The 21,045-nt window shown below is 40.7% G+C and overlaps 1 protein-coding gene across 24 annotated transcripts in view; it reads right to left on the reverse strand.

Annotated features, from left to right (window-relative positions):
• The window catches only part of LOC125769762 (uncharacterized), a 258,686-nt gene that overhangs the window by 47,962 nt on the left and 189,679 nt on the right, over nt 1–21,045 (reverse strand). For 21 of the 24 annotated variants that reach the window (XM_049438593.1, XM_049438592.1, XM_049438595.1 and 18 more), the window contains one exon: nt 17,574–20,983. The exons of 2 other annotated variants lie outside the window; for them this stretch is intronic. In XM_049438593.1, coding sequence (XP_049294550.1) covers nt 20,862–20,983 — 122 coding nt within the window. In that variant the 3' untranslated portion in view covers nt 17,574–20,861. Of the gene's footprint in view, nt 1–17,573; nt 20,984–21,045 lie in introns of those variants that run through there. One more of the 24 variants, XR_007419101.1, reaches the window with a different exon arrangement.

The following is a 21,045-nucleotide window of genomic DNA, read 5'->3' on the forward strand; positions in this document are numbered from 1 at the left end:
ATCAAATTTCCTTCTGTGTTTCACGCATTTCACCCTGAATAGTGGCATTGAAAAACCCCCGAGCCCCGACACCATTTGCGGTGTAAAATGTGGGAAACAAATCAACAAACACTGGTACGCTGGTATGAAGGGCTCAAAAGGGTCCACCGATTTCCACAAAAAACCCGTCACCCGGTACGACACTTAACTTCTGTACCTGATGCGATACGGATGCTTTCCTTTGCAAATATTGCTTTCATTTTCTGTACTTTTTTTGCTGTTTTTCTTCCAGTGCATAAGTTTCGAACGCTTGTGCACATTTCCGGGTCGGTGCAAGTCGGTCACCAATACAGCCATTTGTTCACGAAGCCCGTGGAATGTGATCGGTTTTCCATTGCACAGACGGTTTGACTAATTTGATGGCATGCCGTACCGAAAGGCCTCCGTTTTTGTGTTGAACCACCACGGAACAAATGGTGATCGAGCGGCATTGTAAAATGGTGTTGCGACCATTTTTGTAGGTAACAAAACCACCTCACGAAAGAAATAGGGAAAAAAATTAAATCAAATGATGTGGAACGCGGCGATAATAGTGGTTGGGATAGGAAACAGTTCGAAATACGATATAGGAAAGGTATTGCAAAAGTTTTTCCTCTTTCTGTTAATATATTATAGTTTAAAGGTTCTTCGAAAAGTTGTTTTTTTTAATTTATTAATTATTGGTTTGGTCTTATTGAAGAGAAAGGTAAGAGATAGAAAAAAGAAAAAACAAATATTTTTTTTTCTGATTTTTTATTCTTTTTTTAATTTAAAACACTATTTAAGTGAAAAGAAACTTATTGCAACAAATTCGTATTAAAATATATCACATTTTTCAATTTTGCTACATTGGTGAAAAATGAGGAAAATTTTACATTTTCTCAAACAGGGTATGGAACTTGGTTCCTCGAATAACTTCTGGCACAGACATCTGAGGGCATGGCCGTCCAAGAAGAAAATGTAGCCATTGTTGCCATCTATCGACCACAGGTTAAAGATTGGCGATCCGTTGGATACCGACCGAGTTATAGGCAAAAGTTGGTGCAAAAATGAGGAAAATTTTACATTTTCTCAAACAGAGTAAGGAACTTGGTTCCTCAAATAACTTCTGGCACAGACATCTGAGGGCATGGCCGTCCAAGAAGAAAATGTAGCCATTGTTGCCATCTATCGACCACAGGTTAAAGATTGGCGATCCGTTGGATACCGACCGAGTTATAGGCAAAAGTTGGTGCAAAAATGAGCCTTATGAAATTATAATTTTTTTATTATTTTTTATTTTTTTTTTATTCAAAGCATTGAGTGTAATGAAACTTATTTCAAACAATTCGCATCATCATTCATCGCATACATCAATTTTAGGTCCCATAAGCGACGAAAGAAAATAAGTATAGTGTTACAATATTGTAAGACGTGCATATTGAACACTTCAAGCACCAAAAATGTTGCGGGCACTTCATTGCCTGGGCCCCCCCCCCCGGCCGCTTAGTTTGCGTAGTGGGTGATCCGCCTCTGTCCGTATGTCTTTACTACTTTAGTTCAGCTAAAGATTTGTTGTCAGGCATAAAGTTGAAAAGCATGTAAAGTTTTTGAAGCCACCCAACAGAAAAGACCCTTCTGAAAGTCATCTTTTAGAAGGCCAGGTGTGCTATCAGAAAGCAGAAAATTCTCTCACTTCCCACTTTTCAATACCCGGAAAGTGACGGAAATCTTGGTTCGATTTGATTGGACGCTTCTTCAGCAGGCTCAGGTTGATATTCAGCAAAAAGGAAAGAAAAAAAACCCATCCAACAATAAATGGCTTGAGGTGTATTAGCGCGACTGCTCAAGCAAAGAATGAGGACGTAATTTTGCTTCAACTGCCATTTTTGCCTTCTCTTGTTCCACGTGTTACTCTCGCGCAGAGGTTGGTCGTTTGGTGGTGATAATGACGACCCCGTGTGGAAGAATTCTGTGTATAACGGTGGCAAGCGGGGATAGGGATGATGTCTCCGATGGCAGGGTGTAGTGTTCGAGCACGAACGTGCCACATGTTGGCATCGTAAATGCGCCTTATCGCGGGTAGAAAAGAACAGGGAGCAGACGAGCGCAAGCCACAACAGCAACAGCAAAAAAAAAAGGCAATACAGTAGAAATTCCAACATCGCATACCGATAATCTGTCCCAGGGTTGGAAGTCATTTCCACCAAGCGCTTTTTGCCTGGCTGGGTAGTTTTTCCTTACTGGTTCTCATGTTTTCTTCAGTCGTGGCGGGTTTTTTTTCTCTTTTCTTCCGGTTTTTACTTCACAGCACGGAAACGTGACGTGTGCTGCACGGGGATGTCGTAGAGCAGCGCAAAAGGGCATCAACATGGTTCCGAATTTCAATTTACGGCCCACATCGGTCCCCGGGTGTGCTGTGGCATCGCGTGGTCTGCCTGGTAGCCTCGGTAGCGCCGGTGCGGAAGGAAAATGCCTGCACGCGCCGCACGTAAGGTATGCAAAAAAAAATTACCTCCTCGGGAGACGCTGCCATACACGACCGCTATGGTGTTTGGTACGTGTCCACCGTTTAGGGTGTAAAAGAGCGTGGAAGAGGTTGACGGCTTAACACGAGGTAGAGGGTGAAACGAGGAACGGCGGTATAGCAATGTTCGGATTTACAGCCATGTGTAACATTACCACTCACACACTTCAATACGGGGCGATAGGTTGAGAACTCGCTCGGTCTCGTAAACATGGCCAACCATTGGTGTGTGATGTAGGGCACAAGAGCAACCAAAACGAACCAAAAAAAAAAAAGAAAAAGGGAAAGAATTTCCTTGCACGTTCTGGCAGGGATTAAACTACCGTGTACACCTCCAAAGCGACCTGTCACCGAACGTTACCGATCCTGGGCAAAGAAAGCTTATCCCACCGATCTGTGTCCCTTAGCTGTGGACACCCGTATTGAGTGAGTGCACACTGTCGTTTCGGAACAACAGACAGAAAGTGCTTAATGTTGTGGCCAATTGTCCAAATTGCTTTCGATTGTGCAGATGCAACGAGCTGAGCAATGCATTCGGAGTGCATTGATGGAGTGTCGTTTCGATTGGGGTTTTGTAGATAAACCGACGTAAGGTACGTTTGGAATCGTACCTCTAGAAAGGGTATTTGTGACATTCAGGAGCAGAAAAAAAATGCTGAAACAAAACGATGGATGTTTTTAATACGATGAAGTACTCGCTTTTCTTGGTAAATGCTCATTTTTTTAAACAAAAAATCGATCATGTATAAAAAAATAACTGTTTTGTATTAAAATTGCATAATATTAGGCGTTTCCAGTTTGAGTGTCGCCTGAATGCTTTCATTTGGGTGTTTCATTAACTTTAGTACGGTAATAATAGGATAAACTTTTAATTATGTAAACATTCAACATTAAATGTTAACTTCTGGCAGAAAATTGTAATTAACATTTACAAAGCATTTCTTCCGTGGATCTATTAAGCTCCAAATAAACCAGTTAGAGTGTAATAAAAAAAACTTCGATAAATTTAGCTCCATGGTTCGAAGCATAAAGTTCATTGAAGCTTTTATATTTAGCTTACATACAAATTTAACACCACTTCAAACCGTTTAACCATCGTGAACAAACAAACAAACCAGGGCCTCGGTCACTAATCTCTGATCGGGGCTGGAGAGGAAACAAAACTCAACATCCGACACATGCAACGGTGCCCATGCTTACGACGGCTTACTACGGGTTCAATTGGCCAGATCCTGGTGTGTAATGTTCGAGAACGAAAGGGAAGGCAAACCCACCGGCAGTGGGTGGATGAATTTTAGAATTTAGAATTAACAAAAGCATTACCTCGTGCCGGTGCGCAATGAACCAATTTGCCGTTTTGATGCAATCGACCTACTCACGAAGCGAATGGTTGTAATTTTTGTGTTACACAAATGCTTACACATAGCAATGGGACGGTAAGCTGGTTGGAGGGAAGAGGCTGGAACGGGGGAGTAAAGTGCTTGAGTGCTTCTTTCCGGAAGATTTAATTTTGTTTATTGCTTTATTTGCTCAGGTGCTTTGCGAGCTGATCTGTTTTGCCGTTGAATGGCGTTCCCTTTCCGAGTGTGTATGTGTGTCTGTATATGTTATGGTTGAAAGGATTAAAACTTACAAAGGGAAGGATAGAGAGTGCGAGAGAGAGAAAGATGAGTTTAGAGTAAGCAGTGGTCATACGTGGAACCAACCTGCCACCTTTGTCCTTTGCATCCTGCATCCCATCAAGCGTTTTCCCTTTTTTTATATCACTTTTGGCTTACGCTTCAATGAAAAATGGAGTGTATCTCTTTGGATTATATGTTTTTGTGCCTTCTTTTACCGGTCGGTATGGAGTTTTACAGACATTGGTATTACGAGGTAAAACAAAACAACAACAACAAAAAAAGACGAGATTGTTGTTTGGGGTGTGTTGGGTATGGTTTTTTGAAGGACTCCAGCGGTTCCCGCCTGAAGTGGCCTCTTGTGGGCGATTATTCACTGCACAGCTTCAAGCTTTGCGGTAGCGTTTGCCGCAACTGGTTAGGGGTTTTGCATTAAACACATGAACTGCGAGCGGGGTTTTCGAGATTGCATGCTCATCCGTCATGGATTATACGCGCGCCAGGATTTTGGGAAGATGAAACCAAAATAAAAAAAAATAATTTAAGTGAAGAAGGTACAGCAAGTAGAGCAATTCGTCAACAAAAGAGCAGAATGTGATTTAATAACTATTTTCTTTCTAGTTAAAAGACTTTTTATCACTAGAATTCAATGAGGTAAAAACAAAAAAAGAAACAAAATCTATCCATGATTTAAGCTCAATTTTTTGAATAAAACACACTCATTGTTCTCTGTTATTTTTTTTTAAATTCAGTGTAAAACATTCTTCTGATAATTGCAGTTTAAATTGAACAATATGGTACAAATAGCTAGCAATCAATTCACTGTCAATAATTACCTTCAATTGTTAACGTATGAGGGAAGAAAAAATCACATAGTAAAAAACACATAAAATTGGTTAATTATTTTGGTGCATGATTTACAACGTTTAGCCACTGGAGAGTAACCATTTTAATTGAATATTCAATCACTGGATGGGTGAGTAATGTTCTATCCCTTGGCGAGCTCCGGGACCAAAGAGATACTCACCAAAGGCAAGGGCAACCAAACAACCGCCAGCTATCACTCGATCGGAGATTAAAAGCTCTACTCTGGTGGATAAAATAAATTAAAAACTTACACATTGCCATTGCCGACTACCGGTAACGCTTGTAGGCACGCGTGTGTGCGAGACAGTGGAGGATGCTCACACGGGACGGTCTCCCCCCGGTAGAATCCTGACCGTGCGTGACGCGAGCTCATTTGTGTTACCCAACGCCCCAACTAAGGGGAGCAAAATTTATCGTTATCATTAATTTCTGACCGTTTACGGTAGGGGACAGTGTGACACCAGTCCCGCTGCCGCAAAAGCCACTTTCATTTTCCAATCGTTCGACTCTTATATCGCCTTAACTTCCCACCGTTGCAGGATACCGTACCCGTAAAAAAGCCCAGGTGGCAAGTGTCGCGCGCCTATCGGTAGCAATAAATACCGGCAATCATATCAGTGCAACAGTTATAATCAATCAATTAATTAATCAGTGTCGGTTTTCTGGTACTTATTACGCTTTTTCGAATCCATTTGTCAATCACGGGTGCGACGACCCGGGGAGGGTGGAATAGGTGGCAACGGAAAGGTATCGGCGCATCGGCGTATGTGAGGTTGTGATAATCTCTTTTTGTTTTGCGATGACAATTTCACAGCGGTCAATCAAGCAGGCACAGTTCAAGGGGGGAAGGTCAGGTACGTCAGCAGAGAAGGAAGAAGAAGGAATGGGGCAGGGAAAAATTGATGACCCATCCGGAACAGAACACCGAGCCGGAAAAGCCACAAGCCCAGGTGAACAAATAAGTGATTAGTTTTCATTAACTTTGAAATGTAGCTGAAATTAAATTTCATTTACAAATTTAATTAGCTCATTATGCAGTTCGATGTTGGCTTTGGTTGTGATACAATAAAGCTACCGATCGTGTCTGGTTGCACCAGGATCATTCCACCCGCTGGGAGAATGTCTGGCGTTAGTTCCGGGGAGAAGAGGATTGTTTTTTGTTTCACCTCTAAAGTGTCACTGGGATGGGTTGGATGTGATGGTTTTATCCCTCTTCGAGTTTATTTATTTTTGTTCAATTCTAACCACACTATTGTGTACGGCTCTTTTTAAGCTTAATTTGTTTTTAATGGACGCTAAAGTGAGTTTTAATTCACACCCCAGGCATGAGGCTTTGTGTGCATATTTAAAAGTTAATTGTAGAAAACACCTGAATGGTTTGATAACATTGGTGATTTCTTTATAATGTTTGCTTTAGTTGTGGATTTTTTAATATTATCGTTTGCATGTTGATTTTTCTTTTTAATTTAGGTTTAAATTCAACCAACAATGGTTTACGAAAATTATGAATATTCCTTTTTATAACGCATTAAGATAAAATGCTAGCTTTTGCTTTAAGTTCGCCTAAAAGTATGCAATCTTTAAACAAAATTGCCATAACAAAGGGAATGTATTCGATAACACCTATCAAATGCGAGTGTTCTGTGTCCCTCATCACCAATTCACTTTGTAAAACTTCGTAGTGCATTTTGTCTAACCACAATTGGAAATTGATACACCACAAAAACCTTGCCCGAGGTCAGCAAAGCTCAGAACCACAGCTGAATATCGTAAAGTGAATACGTCTTGATTGCTTGAAATCTCGCAAAGAGGATTTATCCGATGGTTCCCGCATGATAATTGGATTTCTTTGAACGGTTCATAGTGCCGGGCTTAGTGTTCGGTGAGCCTCCTTAAAATTTATCGGCAAGTTCCGTTTCGGTTTGAGCAGCTTATTGACAAATCCTACTCGAAACGTACCGCTCAATGACACTAATTATATGCGTCCGATGTTAGTTGATCGCAAAAGGTGGAAAGGTGGCGGTCATATCTTGACCTCTGCTCATCACCAATGGGCAATGCGGGGTGCACCTTCCAATGTGTGCTTAGAACTTAGTGCGGATGAAATGGATTTACATCAAAACCTGGGCAGCTTTTCGCTGTCGATTCGCTATATTGCTTTCTGATGGTTTGGCCGGACGGTGCAAGGAACCGGTGGGTCGGGTACAGCATCTGCTTCAAAGGGACGACCAAGCTCCACTTAACACATTTGCTAAGCCATCGAACGTTGTTTAAGATTAAAATTTAATTACACTTTCAAAGGCAAGGATGCATGCTAGTCCGCGTGAATGTCGAATGTGTGCGGAAGGATAACGGGTAGTCCCGGTACGGCAGCTGGCAGCTACCGGAACGATGGTCGTCGAACGTGTTCGGATGCGATAAATCATAAATGATGACTTAGGTGTAACGGTAGTGAGGCCAGTTTTCTCTAATGGCGGAAGTAACGCAATCAGTATCGCCAATCTAGCCTGTTTCGCGCCACTGATGTAACACTGTCCCCGTGCCAAATCTAACGATTCAGGTAGTCAACGAGCAGCCAATCGTAAGACAGCTTGTTTACACCTTGATAATAATCGTTTCCCAGGCATATGGGTTGGTGGTAACGTTAGGAAGGCGGCAGGTGAAAGTAAGTAAGGATAATGCTTTCAGTCTACCAATCTTGAATTCCTTCCACGAAAGATAACCATCCCTGGAAATTACTGCCACCAGCTGGATAGGTTAAGATCTTGAACCGAAGCTTTCGGTCCGCTCCCGAAGGAGTAGATGGAATGACTATCGTTTGCCTACGGTCGTTTGCCCACATTCTTAGGCTTGTGATTGTACTACAGAGGAAAGCCACTGGCACAACAACATCCCATCTTTTCGGCAGGTGATATTACAAACAAACGGGTCGAATGGTGCCCAACACGAAGATTGCAGGAGATGGTTAGAAAAGCATCTAGGCTTTTGTTGAAAAAGTAGATTAAGATAAAATCAATCGAAAGAAAAATGAAGTCTTCAATTTTTATTGAAAGTGATTTGATGTTATCTCCTCAAAAAGCTATCGTAAAGTGATTTTCCAAAAAAAGAAAACTATTCGCAATGGGATTTTAAATTACAGTTCATTATCCAGGGTTAAAATGTATTAACTAATTAAAAATGATTTTGATTAATATATTGTTTTGAGTACTCTAAACGCATTATGAGGTAACTTGTAGGTCAATCATCAATATTTTCCCGTACAATATAGTAGTGGCATTTTATGGGCACCTAGCGTCTACCTGCACTGGTCCATTTTCTTGAGACCATCTTTGGATATCCGTCGTTTCGTCTTATGTAGAACCTTCTGTTGTGGAGTTGCTGACGGGGAAATTTAAACTCCCATTTTCCATGCAGGATTTTCCCGACGATTTCCCAACCGGAATTTGGTAAATATTATTAATGCTACTAATGCTACTACTGAACCATGCTAGACGGTACGAGGAAGCTTTCGGAAAATAGAACCCCGAAGATCCAGCTCTGGTTGAGAAACTTCCAAAGGGGTTTTAGGTTTTTTACACCGTGTTGCTCGGCTGTTTCTGGCTAGCTGCGATCGTGAAGATCATGTACCATCGCAAGATAAGAAAAGTGTTCCCTTCAACGGCTTCTAGTGGCTAGTGGCTAGGATGGTAAAGGATGATTATAAAACATATAAATATGTGCATATGCAGGTTGCATTCTTCCCGGATAGGGACTAGCCAACCGGCACTACTAATCGCCAGAGCGATATCCAACCTCGTACGGTCCTCGTACGATGGAATGGAAATAGGAAATGGTGGTCCATGTTACATGTTGTTTGCGAATGGGAACGGTATTGCATGAACCGGGCAAGGCTGCTAGTAGAAATTTCTACCGTATTTATCCTCACCCTCCACCTGTTACGGTTAAGTTTCAGTTCCCCTTTTCGGTTGGGCCTGTATACCTTTATACCGTACAATGAAAGCGCAAAGCGCGAATGCATTCCGAACGAATGTAATTTACGTGCCCTTTAGTGGAGAATTATGTTCAGTTTAGTAGTTCGAGCTGTATGCCATTTATTTCCTTCCCTTCCTTCCTTCCTTCTGACCTTCCCACTCCCTCCTATGGCTTCCGACGTCAACTGGCACAGTCAGTTTGCCGCAATGGAGTGTCCTTTTGCCCGCCGTTTAAGCTCCGGAACACTGAAGTTTCGAATTTTGTGGTATGGAACTTTACTGTGGCCGTTTGAATCGGTGCAAACCCTTTACTCTTCTGGTACAATTATACACTTTTACCCCGACATGGTGTCTCCCCGTTGCTGCCGGATATGGACCTGAAAGGGTAATGGGAGCGGTTACCTTTAAACCGATTATAAGATTCGCGCCCGCCCCGTGGTTTAAACGTTGACCATAATTTAAGCTCTGGTTGTAGCTAATGCCTACCCGAGTTTCATGTCCGTGTGTGTTGACGATTGGTTGGAGAGACAAGTACCTAGGGGAAAAAATTTGCCTTCAAAAAGCGCTGAACCAGACATTCAGGAATGTTGCCATCGGGAGACCAGTTTTGCCAGAGTGTCGCTGGAATGGCTGGAGATGAGTCGCTCGAGGGTAGTCCGGTAGGAATTATATGGAAATGACATGCAGAATTTCAATGAATCCGGTCTCGCGTACCATTTTGGGGCAGGCAAGCTTCCCTTAATTTCCCGCCCTTAAAATGGATAATTTGAGCCTGGTGCGTGCGTGCGTTCCGTGATGATTTCTAAATGATTCGCTGTTTTACAGCGCCACCTGTCGGTGTTTTTGGGGTGGCGGGCCAAGAATGGAAGCTCGTGACCAAGTGCTGCAGTGTCTGGCATACATTAAAAGCATTTTGTAACGCTCTTCACAGCCGCCGGGCCGCTGGAACTGGAACTGTTTAACCTGGGCTGTCAGGTTGAAATTTTGCACGATTGTGTGCTGCACGCACGCATACTCACGGTGTATTTGTCATTTTTGCCCTGATAGAGGTACGCTTTATTTGCATACACACTATATTGGGGGCTTTTATGGATGCAAAACGCACTGGAGAGAGAGTGAAGAGGGAGGCCCGTGCAAGCAAAATTTTCATACTAGCTGAAGAAGTTTGGCGTTGTTTGGTTGTGTGGGAAAAGTTTTCCAAAAGCAAAGCATTTATTCTAATTTTCTCCCTTCGTTGCACATTTTCAGTTTTGCTGGCAACCCTCGCACAGGGGTGGCTAAAATGGGGCACGGATGCGAGGGGAATAATTTCCATGTGCAGTGCCAATGTTGAATGTTATTTAATATTTCCCATCCAAAACAAAAGGTACCCGCGCGGTACCCAGTTTGCCTGCGTGTTTGTAGACAGGATGTTCGAATGTGTGGGCAGAATTCTGACCGGATAATGCATACCGGACCCCCGGGTGGAAGGGGAAAACGGGATGGTTCGTGTGCAGTGAAATTATACTAGAAACATGAAGCGATTTTCCGAAAACGTACAACCAAACAACCCGTTCATTATGAGGTAAAGTGTACACATGCTCGCCACACGGCGGTGGCTGTGTTAAATTGCAATCAAGTGACAAAATGTAATAAATAATTAGAATGTTGCATAAATTGGCAATATGCTGCCGTTGCTTTCTGGACGTTTGATTAATGCTCGGTAAATGGCAAATACCAGGGCGTCTCAAATTAGGGCCCGTTCCCGGTACGTTGGGCTCGATGATGGATGACTATAGGGGTTTGTGCAGTCATAATGAAATGTTGTCGAATTGATTTCCATTGTTGCGGCTGTACCAGCGGCTTACAGGCCGCATGATGTCATAATAATTAGGCACGTGAGGGTAGCGCAAGAAACAAAGAAAGATTTTATGTTCTAGCAGTGTCAAACCAGTTATTGAATAATGAAAGGGAGAACATTTCGTTTGACATTTTGCATTTGAAGGAGATTATTTTCTGATAAAGAGGGGTAATAATAGATGGTTCCCTTTATTAATGTCGGAGATTAAGACATTACACGTGGTTTAAACATTTTTTTGACAAAAAGGGAGTATGAAGATTTTTAATTTTTGAATTCTCGTGGTAGTTGATTAACAATATATAGCCAATTAAAATCATTTCACTCTTATTTGCTTATTTTTATTTTGTAATTTAATAAACACCTCACTCATGTGTAGTTAATGAGTCATGGTTGATTAAGGCTTAATTAATTTTCACACTGTGGTGCTAAAAAGATAATAATTGTAATTAAATTTAATTAATTGACATTCTACACTTATTACCAGCACTGTACAAAACGCTGGCAAACGGTGTGACCATGGCAAGATCTCACTTCAAAGCAAAACGAAGATATGTAGTACGATCGGAATCGGAAAACGCGAAGTGATGAATAAATTTGCAGAACATTTCATCGTAAATCCCGATGGGCATTTGCATTTGGTTTCCTGAGGCGCGCGTAAGGTTTACCATTTTTCCCACCCCCTGGGGGCCGAACACCGGTCTCATGCGTGCAGAAATGTTAATGACGTAAGGTAGGCCAGTAGCAGGATGCTTCCTTCCTTCTGATTGTCCTGAACCACTTTCTTCTTTTTTTCTCTTTCCCAATTTCCTCCCTACTTTATACACTAGAAAGGGCGAACATACCGACGCGCAAGGGAAAACGTGAGACACCGCGTACTGGGATTAATCCGCAACGAGAGTGTTCCGCTTCTGGCGGTTTTTTGTGTGTCTTTGAGGTGAGTGTGCGTGTGTGTGTGTGTGTGTGGGAGTGTTTGCTTCATTCCATGTTGCTCACGTTTGCAGTTTTGTGCCAAGAAGAGGCACTCGCTCGTGAGGCATAGGTTTACGTTTCGTGTTTTCCCTGTGTTTGCCGGACGGCGTGGAGGTGGCATCGTTTGGGGCTTTTCTTTTTGCTTCGGGAAGCAACTTTCCTAATTTAAATATTTCCGAAGACACAGTGGCGTGTACGAAGCGTATGATACACCGGAAACTTGATGCTGTTTGGCGAAGTTTGTCTGCGAAAGACGAGCTAGATTCTTTTTTCTTATTCTCCGGTGTGTGAGCGGAAAAAATGGGTGATAAGTACCCGTGGAACAGGTTTTTGGCCACACCTTCCCAACGCGTTGTCGGCATAGAAGATTTTTGCAACTTAGTTTTCCGGTGTATGGGTTTGTTTTATTCTTTTTTTGTAGGGATGGCTGGTTTTTATTTTCCGGGATTTTATTTCCGAAAAGGGGAAACTTTACGATTGAGGGAAACTTACGTTTCCAGAATTGTTTTTCTATTGATTAGATGATTTTATAGGTATGTTCCAATACTTACACTTGAGTGAGTAAAATAAGTTTTTAAACTGCATTTAAGTATTTTACATCCAGTAGAGAACAAATTTGCTTGCGAGAACAAATCAATTAGAGAAAATGGCATAATGAAAAATGGAAGTTTTTGTCTTTCCGTTTTATAGCAACTATTTTTATAACATTTTAATAATAAATGTTGTTTAGAAAGTATACTAATGAAATACATTCTATTGTCTTCAGTATAAAAGTAAAATTAAAGAAGGAACTGTCTTACGGAAGCTTTCCAACCAGAACCTCAGACACGTTCCATCTAATAGACAAATCGAAATGAGAATAAAAATACACTGCAAATCTTTCCCTTTTGCTCTCATCGAACAGAACTTGTCAGTGTGGTAGTGATGGTTCCTGTTTTAATGAACTTTTTTCCACGAATGCTTCAACACCATTCGCTAACGTGCTTCACTGCAGCACTGGTGAAGAAAAGCGTAACAACATTCTTTCATGAGTTGTTCAAAGCTTCGCTTCTACAGATTCCGATCGGTTTGGTAGACGGGTGCGCTAATCTCACCTCACCAGGAGCCGCCACGTGAACGATATTTTTCGCTTCCGGCACACATTTTCTGCAGCACGAGAACCATCTCCTTTTAAGGTGAGCTGTGTGCAACTAATGAAAGAGGATCTTTACTGAATTAGTGTAGAAATAGAAGAAGCACAAAAACATCCTACAAAGAAAAAAAGGATGTACGATGTAAAGTAATGGAAAAATAACGAAGAGAGAAAAACTAAATGAGCGAAAAGAATTGTAAAATTAATGTTCCTGTGGCGATACCATGGGGGAAAGGTAAGGTAAGAACAATTGAGAGGAAACCAAGGAAAGGAGGTAAAATATCTGCTTGGCGTTGTAATCGCATACCATCGCAGCTGTCCGTTTCAGTTCGATCTTCGCTTCCGTGTGTCTCTATGTCTGTTCCATCTTGAGGTGAATTTTTACTTGAGAAAATGTTTCACCACCGGCACCGTAGGAGAAAGCTTTCTTCCGTACCCGGGTGTAACGGTTGACAGTGGTGGGATTAATGGAATGAAAATCATTAAACCCATTCGAAAATTTATCGCCCATTGCGACTGTTCCCGGTCTTAGCGTCGTTGAGCCCTTTTCTTTACAAACGAACCTGCCGACGTTGATGCGTCGATTCGGAGCGAACCTGTGCCCGGGGAGGTGTGAGAGGTGTAAATGAGACAACGAAATGAGTTTGGTGGCATGTTCGGTTCGCAAGCTTTTACGGTGATGTTGCCCAAACAGACAACCATGACGACGGGAAGCACGGTTTAGAAATTGATAGTGTCTTCAAGTGTTTTCAGCGCTCGCAGCACAGTGTAGGGAAGTGAAGTTGTTGAATATTTCTTCCCCGTGCGAGCAAACGAGCGGAAGACAGATTTAATGGCCACTCTTGATACGGTTCCCCTTTACAGTGAAGGGCGCTGATGAAGTTTAAAATCCAATTGCTAAAGTTTTCACTGTGCTCACGCAGCAAAAGTGGAACGTTTCGGAAATTCTGGCATCAGCGCTGGCGATTGCTCGTTGAATTGTAATTGTGCACAATTAAAAGATGCTATCCTTGCTTCCGAACGCTTTGCCTTCTGGGCTGACCATTTTAATGACATTTTTGCAATCGAAACTCGGTTTCCGTTTGAAGCGCTAGCGCCCCCCCAGGCGTATCATATCCGTTTTTGTTGGATCCTTTTAACGATTCATTACGATCGTTTGATTGCATGGATTTGTAAGAGGTTTTTGGGTGTGATGTGATAAGATTTCTATTGTAATTTGAGCAAAGCGTCGATGGGTATTCAATTTTTTTGAGTAGTCATTTTAACAAGCAATCAATATGTATGCAATAAAAAAATACATCAAACGTGATTTCATTGTGATTTTTAAAATAATTGAAAAATAAAATTATATTTAATTCAGCAGTCTAAGGGCCATGAATACTATGCTCTAGGAAGGAGTTTGTTAGTATCTTCTCATGGATGGCTCTAACATTTCTTATGTTAGTATGCGACCAAGTCTAGCAAATTTCTACATTTCTCCATATTTTTTTTACTCATAAATTTTTTTTTTATTCATAAAGAACGGCCTGGCCGTATTGCTATAAATAAAATTTGTATAAAGTACTAAAAGGAAAATAGTTTAGCAAAGAACCATTTTTCGTTTAATATCGTATATTAGAGATACGTTTACTTTTTACCCGTACATCTCCAGCTTCCCTTTAATTTGCTCGTATTCTCTGGTGGAATGAAAGACTTACCGCAAAACTTCATTTTTCCGAACACGTTTATCTCCTAACTGCAGCTCGCATTATGTGCAGAATTTAGCAAAACGTTAAAAAAGCAGACAAAAATGGCGTCTGTCTTTTTTCATTTCGAAATCACGCGTCACATGCAACCTGGGGTAAGAAAGTAATGAACACGTTACGTGATATGTGCAACGTTGAAGGCTAATGTTCGTGTGGGGATTTTTCTGTTGCTGTTGTTGCCCACCGTCCAAATGCCAATGGACGGTCCGTGGGGAATTGCACCACGTAAGAGCTTAACCGTGATTCGCTCATCTGCATCCGAATGGTGATCATTTTATGCACATTGCTCTTACTTTTTTTTTGGTATTTCGCTTTCGCTTGCAGAGCTTTGGGATTTGCGATTTCTGTACCTTGGTTTTGCTTCTTCTTCTACTGGACCGTACCCGAGCTGATGGTCCGTTTCATGTCGCTTCCTTTTTTTGTATCGTTGAGCAGGAAATAAAAAACGAAAAATGTCATCCACCCTGCCGGTTCTTTGAATCCGTACCAACCACCGGGCGTCTCCATTATAATCATGCTCGGTTCATAAACAACCGGGCGTCTCCATTTCCGCGCTGCTTGAATGTGTTTGTGTCGAAAATGGGAACAATATGAAGTAAAACGTTTACTTTGAAGCAGAAACATCCTGCTCACTTCATCCATGCATACAATATATGAAACGATTTAAAACGTTGTGACGCGCCATCGGGGCCAAAAGTCGCGCCAAGTATATTGTGTTCACGCTTGGCGAGTGAACTGTGAATGAAAAGGGTTTTATTTACCCCATGGTAGATCGCTACAACGTGGAAAAGGACAACCACTTACGTTGGTATTGCGGTTGGTCACTCGAGGGACATTCCTAGTCAACGTTCTTCCCATTGTAACGAGAGGGAAAGAAACCCCCCAACCACACTAAAGGGAATTCACTTTTTGTCACTACTATCACACAACAAGTATGTTGGGTGGGTGGCATAGAAAAAAGGGATTCTTTTCTGGTTCTGTTTATTTACCAAAGAATCTAAATGGCGTACCAGTTGGTGGTAAGATTTCGTAACAAAAAAAAAGGCGTGTAAGTTTCAGTCCAGTGTAAAACCGTTCTAGATCCCGATGTAAGCCAACAATCGTTAGAAAAAGGGAAAATGAAAGAAGAAATGAACAATTCTTTTGTAGTATCCTTTTTTGTAGGGGAAATCACGGGATATGGAACTGTTTTTTCTTTCTTCATAATAGCAAATGCAAATGAAACCATTATCCAACGAAACATCTCACGGTTTACCACGTCGTCCATTTGGTGAATGATGAGTTGAATGTGGTTACATGTTATGGGATTTAATCTCACCAATTCCTTGTTAGATGAGGAATTTTCCTTTGGAAATATTTTGTTCATATGTAAAAAAGTAGCAATAACATTAATTTAATATCCATGTTTTTGGCATCACTTGTGAGAAGGGAAACAAAATATGTTAAATAAAGTGTGCTATTGAAGACACTTTGATAAATTAAATGGTTGTGCTACGTTTACCAATTAATTTTTCGAATTAATTAATACTATATTAGATGACCCAATTAACAGATCAGTTATAAGGAGTAAAACTTTAACCTTAATACATTTTAATACATCAAAACCATTACAAAGTAAACGAACAAAAAGTGTTCCAATAAAGAGCATATTGAAACTGGTGCAAGTGGTTTAAAACCGCCATGACCTCAAATGACACCGTATAAAAGCGTTCCGAACCAATCTCACACTTACACCTCGTAATGGAAAATGATGTTCAAATTGCAGACAAAACCCATCGTGTGTATGGCCAAAAGTACGCCACCATTTTGCCCCCCGTAAGTGTTCGCACAATGGCCCTATTTCGAAGTGTCTCTGTAATTATGTGTGCTAGCGCGAGTGTGTGTGTGTGGGTTTGTGAACATGTGTCCCAAAAACCAGACAGCGAGTGAAATGTCAAAAACTCTACTCGCGCGTGTGTGTGTGTGCCTGTGCGTGTATGTTTCCGCTTAGTAATTATAAAATAGCTTTTTTGGCGGTACCGAGCATAACCGTGTGCAGCATAAACCACAGTCGGAAGGCACAAAACCACCCCGGAACAGCCAGACGCCCGAGACACAATGTCCCGGGCAGATCAGCATTCATTACGAGCGCCTTTATTGGAGTTTTACTACGTAATTACTTAATCAAGTGATGATAATTTTTATCAGAGCCACATTTGCCGCGGTTGCTCGCGAATAGTTCCCCCATACGGTCGTCAAAGAGAGAGAGAGAGAGAATGAAGAGAAAGCAACAAAAAAAAAGAAATAACCGACCTGTACGGCAAAACGGGCCGGTGTATCCTGCCATCATTAAGCAAAATGATCCAATTGCTCGTACCATAATGAGCTCTTGGCGGGGCAAAGATTGGCAGGGAAATAGCTTTAATTCGGTGCCGACACGCTCACTGAGCCGGTTTTTTTTCGGCACAACAGTCGTTGGCCAAACTGGGGATAAGTGTTGCGGTTTGAATCTGGTCCCGCTTCTCGTTGCAGGGCTTAAGGAACGCCGAGTAATTAAGCCGTATATTTTCGGATATTAAGTCCGTGCGGATAGCAAGCGAATTGCGGTGGGTTTCGGTTACGTCGAGTGCTATTATGGGTGTATGGTTGTTTGTTTTTTGTTTTTGTTATTTCCAAAGCTTGTGTGTTGATCAGAAAGATGTGCATCGTTTTGTTGTATTAATATTTGTATTTCTTCTATATTGAAGTTTGGACAGAGGATAACATTTAACATAATTATTATACATTTAATTTAAACATTTCATCATTGTAACATTGTTTTATATAACAATAAAAGATGTAGAAACATATTTTTTTAACTTATACTTACCTTTAAGTAATTTTATAAAAATGGAAACTCATAATAATAGAAAACCCATACAACACAGTTAAGTCAATAATTACGACTTCTTTATTTTCTCACGGTTCTGTTTGTCGGTTCAGTTTTCGACGTTTGTTTGTTTTTTCCCCTTTTCTTTAGTTTTACTTTACAGCATATATAAATTTTACATATACAAATGTAAATAAAATCAAAACAAGAAACATTGTTTGGTACGGTACGCCTGTCTAGCTGAAGAAGTAAGAGCAAAAAAGAGATGTATCTCCTTCTTTTTCAACTGTGTTTTCCGTTCTGCCTTCCGTTACGGATGCATTTTCCGCTTAGTGTGCGTTGGTGGTAATTAATTGGTTCAAATATTGTTTTTTTCCCATTCATGTCCTGCAGCTTTCGTGTTTTATAGCTTCATTGGTTTTTTGGAAAACTATTTCAAACCAATTGATATCTATTATTCGTTAGTTTCTTGTTGCTGTCCTGTTGTGTTCTGGACTGCTTTCTAGCTGGTTGAATCTTTCATTTTCACATTTTCGGTTTACCACTGCTTTATACAGCATTCTAGTTTGTGTGAACTCTCTTCGGACTGTTTTGAAAAATCACCTTCATTAAATAGTTGTAGCTGCATTTTATTTAAAAAAAGAAAACGAAAGAAAACTTAAAAACTTTGTAAGCTTTCTGCATGCTGGACTGGACACTTATGCTTACCTTGTTTTTTCTCCATGATAATCTGCAGTTGCGCTTTCTTTTTATCTCTTTTTTTTGTTGCTTGTAATTATATAGCGGAATTTATATGCACTTTTTCTTTTTCTAAATGAAAATTATAGATATATTTTATTTATACTACTCCACGAAAGCAGCACCGCACTTGGTTTTCTTTCTCTTTCCATTCGTTATCTTCTTCTTTCCTTTGGACGTTCAAACTTCGTTCGCACTTGTGTTTTCTTTTCTCTTCTTGTAAGTTTCAGGTTTGTTTTCGAAGAATGTTTTTACGCTATTTCATTGACATGTGTTTTGTTTTCCTTGCCTCCGTGAAGCTTTTGGAACGGGGATGGAGAATGATTTTTTAAAAATCTTTTTCTCTACATCTCATTTCCATTTTCTCACGATTACTGTTTAGTTTTGCGTAGGGTTTGCTAGAACCAAAGGTTTGTTTCCTGTTCTGTTGTAGTTAGTTTTCGTTTCTTTAAACATAATTCTTCTCGTTTCGAATCCCTCAATAAACCAGTGCAATTCAATACAAGTGTGCAAGTGTTTTCTCTCTTACCCTCATCGCTTTCCCTCGCTGCTTGCTTTACCACAGTTTCGTTTTACGAAATGCGATCAAAAGTACGGTTTTGTTTTCAATTTCTTAAAAAAAAGAACACTATTTTCAATATACATAAATTGTATATCTATACTATACGAGTTGTGCTGTAGCTTTCGTTTCGTTTCGAATTCGTCCTTCCGCACTTTCCCTCCGTTTTTGCGTACTTGGTTTGGTTTGGTTTAGTTTTTTGTTTTCCTCTGCTTCTCTTCCATGTTTCTTCTTAGTGTTCATAAGGCATCAAATTTTTCATGCATGCACCATTCGCCACACACCATTCACTCATTTTTGCATCATTCACACGCACACGCATCGCACACCACCGCCGCTGCTGTGATCGCATTTGCAAAAAACACAATCACAATGTTTCATTCTATTCTCCTATTCACAATGGTTGTATAAAATAGCTGTTTATGTTTTTTTTTTTGTTTTAGCCGGTTTGCCCCATTCCACCCCACACTGGTGTGCATTTTTTGGTGGTGGGTGGGTTTTGTTAATTTTAAATCTTTACAGTGCACTGAATTTCGGTTCTCACTGCTTCATCGCGGTGAACTTACACGATATTTCCGCAAAATGGGTTCATTGTCCTATTAGTTTCGTAGCCCGATTCGCTGCGGTTGAAAATGGTACCCATTTTCATTGATGCAGTTTAAATATCTAGCTTTGTTTGTTTGAAATATCGATTCGATCATATGCATAAGAACTTTTTACAGCGTGTTTCTGTATTTTCTTTTCGCTCTCGCTAATGGCTGCCTTCATACACCGACGCATATTAACCCGGACGTTTGTTTTTTGTTGTTGTTTTGGTTTTCAAACGGGAAATTTTACGGGGATAAAGATGGCAACTTTGTCAAAAACCACTTCACAAGCTATTACGAAAGCTATGGTTTACCTCAAAGTAGACCATATGTAAAGAAATGAGCCGTAAGTTATGCAATCTGCATAGCTTTCTTGCAATTTTAGCAACTTTTTTTCTAACAGTTTGTTTGTGCAGTGTTTAACAAAGTTGCTGCAGTACGGGAGCAGTTGGTTCAGTTGACAAAATGTACCTGTCACGTAAGCTTTAATTTTGTGTGTGTGTATGTTTCGTTGAAATCGAAATTCTAGGTCACATCCGTTTACCACTTCTAGTGGTGCCATTCCAAATGTGTCAAGCGTTTGGCTAAACCACAAAAGAAGGTACTTAAACTAACATAAGGAAAATGTGAACAAAAGCATTTGTTTTCTTCAGTTGCCCAAAGTAAAATGTTTATCGAAATAAAATAAATTTGTTTGTTTGGTTTTGTATAGATTTGGTAGTGTTTGCACAACATTGTGCTTTCTGATTTTTTTCTTCTGATTGTGTAAAGCTTTATGCCCAAAAATTTGGTATTAAAGAAGTGTTTTGCTTTGAATGGTAACTTACGTTTGTATGAACGTTTGTAGTACATTTTTACACATGTTTAAATGTGGCTTTTTCTTAAATGAATCATTACATTTTCCTTAAACTAAATTCTCTTTGAAAGAGTGAAACTTAACCATACACGAGCAGTTTAGGAAAACATTTCATACATGTTACTTAAACACAAACTAACTGAATTCAACTCTTTGTTATGACAATAATTTGGTTGTAATATGCTGCTACGAGCTGAAATGTTTGCAACTAAACAATCTAGCACAGTTTAAGCTTGTATGGTTTGGTTTGTTACTAAATTGTTACACAGCTTTACTCATACTAACTTACCGCACTACGCACATTCGGCAGCTTTGGAGTTTTGGACTATCACGTTGACGAATTGCACACATACATACACAGACATACACACACACACACACACACATACTTATGGCGAGGACACCCGTACCCCTGATTATCGTGTTACGTGAAAGAAAAACCACTAGCTCGGCGCCTAAATGACGGCACACCGCAATACAATACAGGATGCGGTAGCGTTGTCTATCCCGCCGTTTTGGGAGCGAATCGGCTTCTTAGCTGTGTATGAAGTTGAGGTGCAATCGGCGGTTCCGGATCTCGACGTCGGTGTACTGCTTCAAGCTCATCTACAAGAGCGTTGTGGTGAAGATGAGTAAAATCGTTACAACGGTCGCCAGCACGCTTGTGGTCGTTCGTAGCGGCACCGGAAGACTGCTGCTAGCGCCATTCGAATCGGTCGCGTTAAAGCCTGCAAATCGTAACGCGGGACGAATAGCGAGAGAAGAAAAGGGAAAGGTTTGTTTTAGGTTA

This window comes from Anopheles funestus, chromosome 3RL (assembly GCF_943734845.2).
Source record: "Anopheles funestus chromosome 3RL, idAnoFuneDA-416_04, whole genome shotgun sequence".
In the NCBI taxonomy this organism is placed as follows: domain Eukaryota; kingdom Metazoa; phylum Arthropoda; class Insecta; order Diptera; family Culicidae; genus Anopheles; species Anopheles funestus.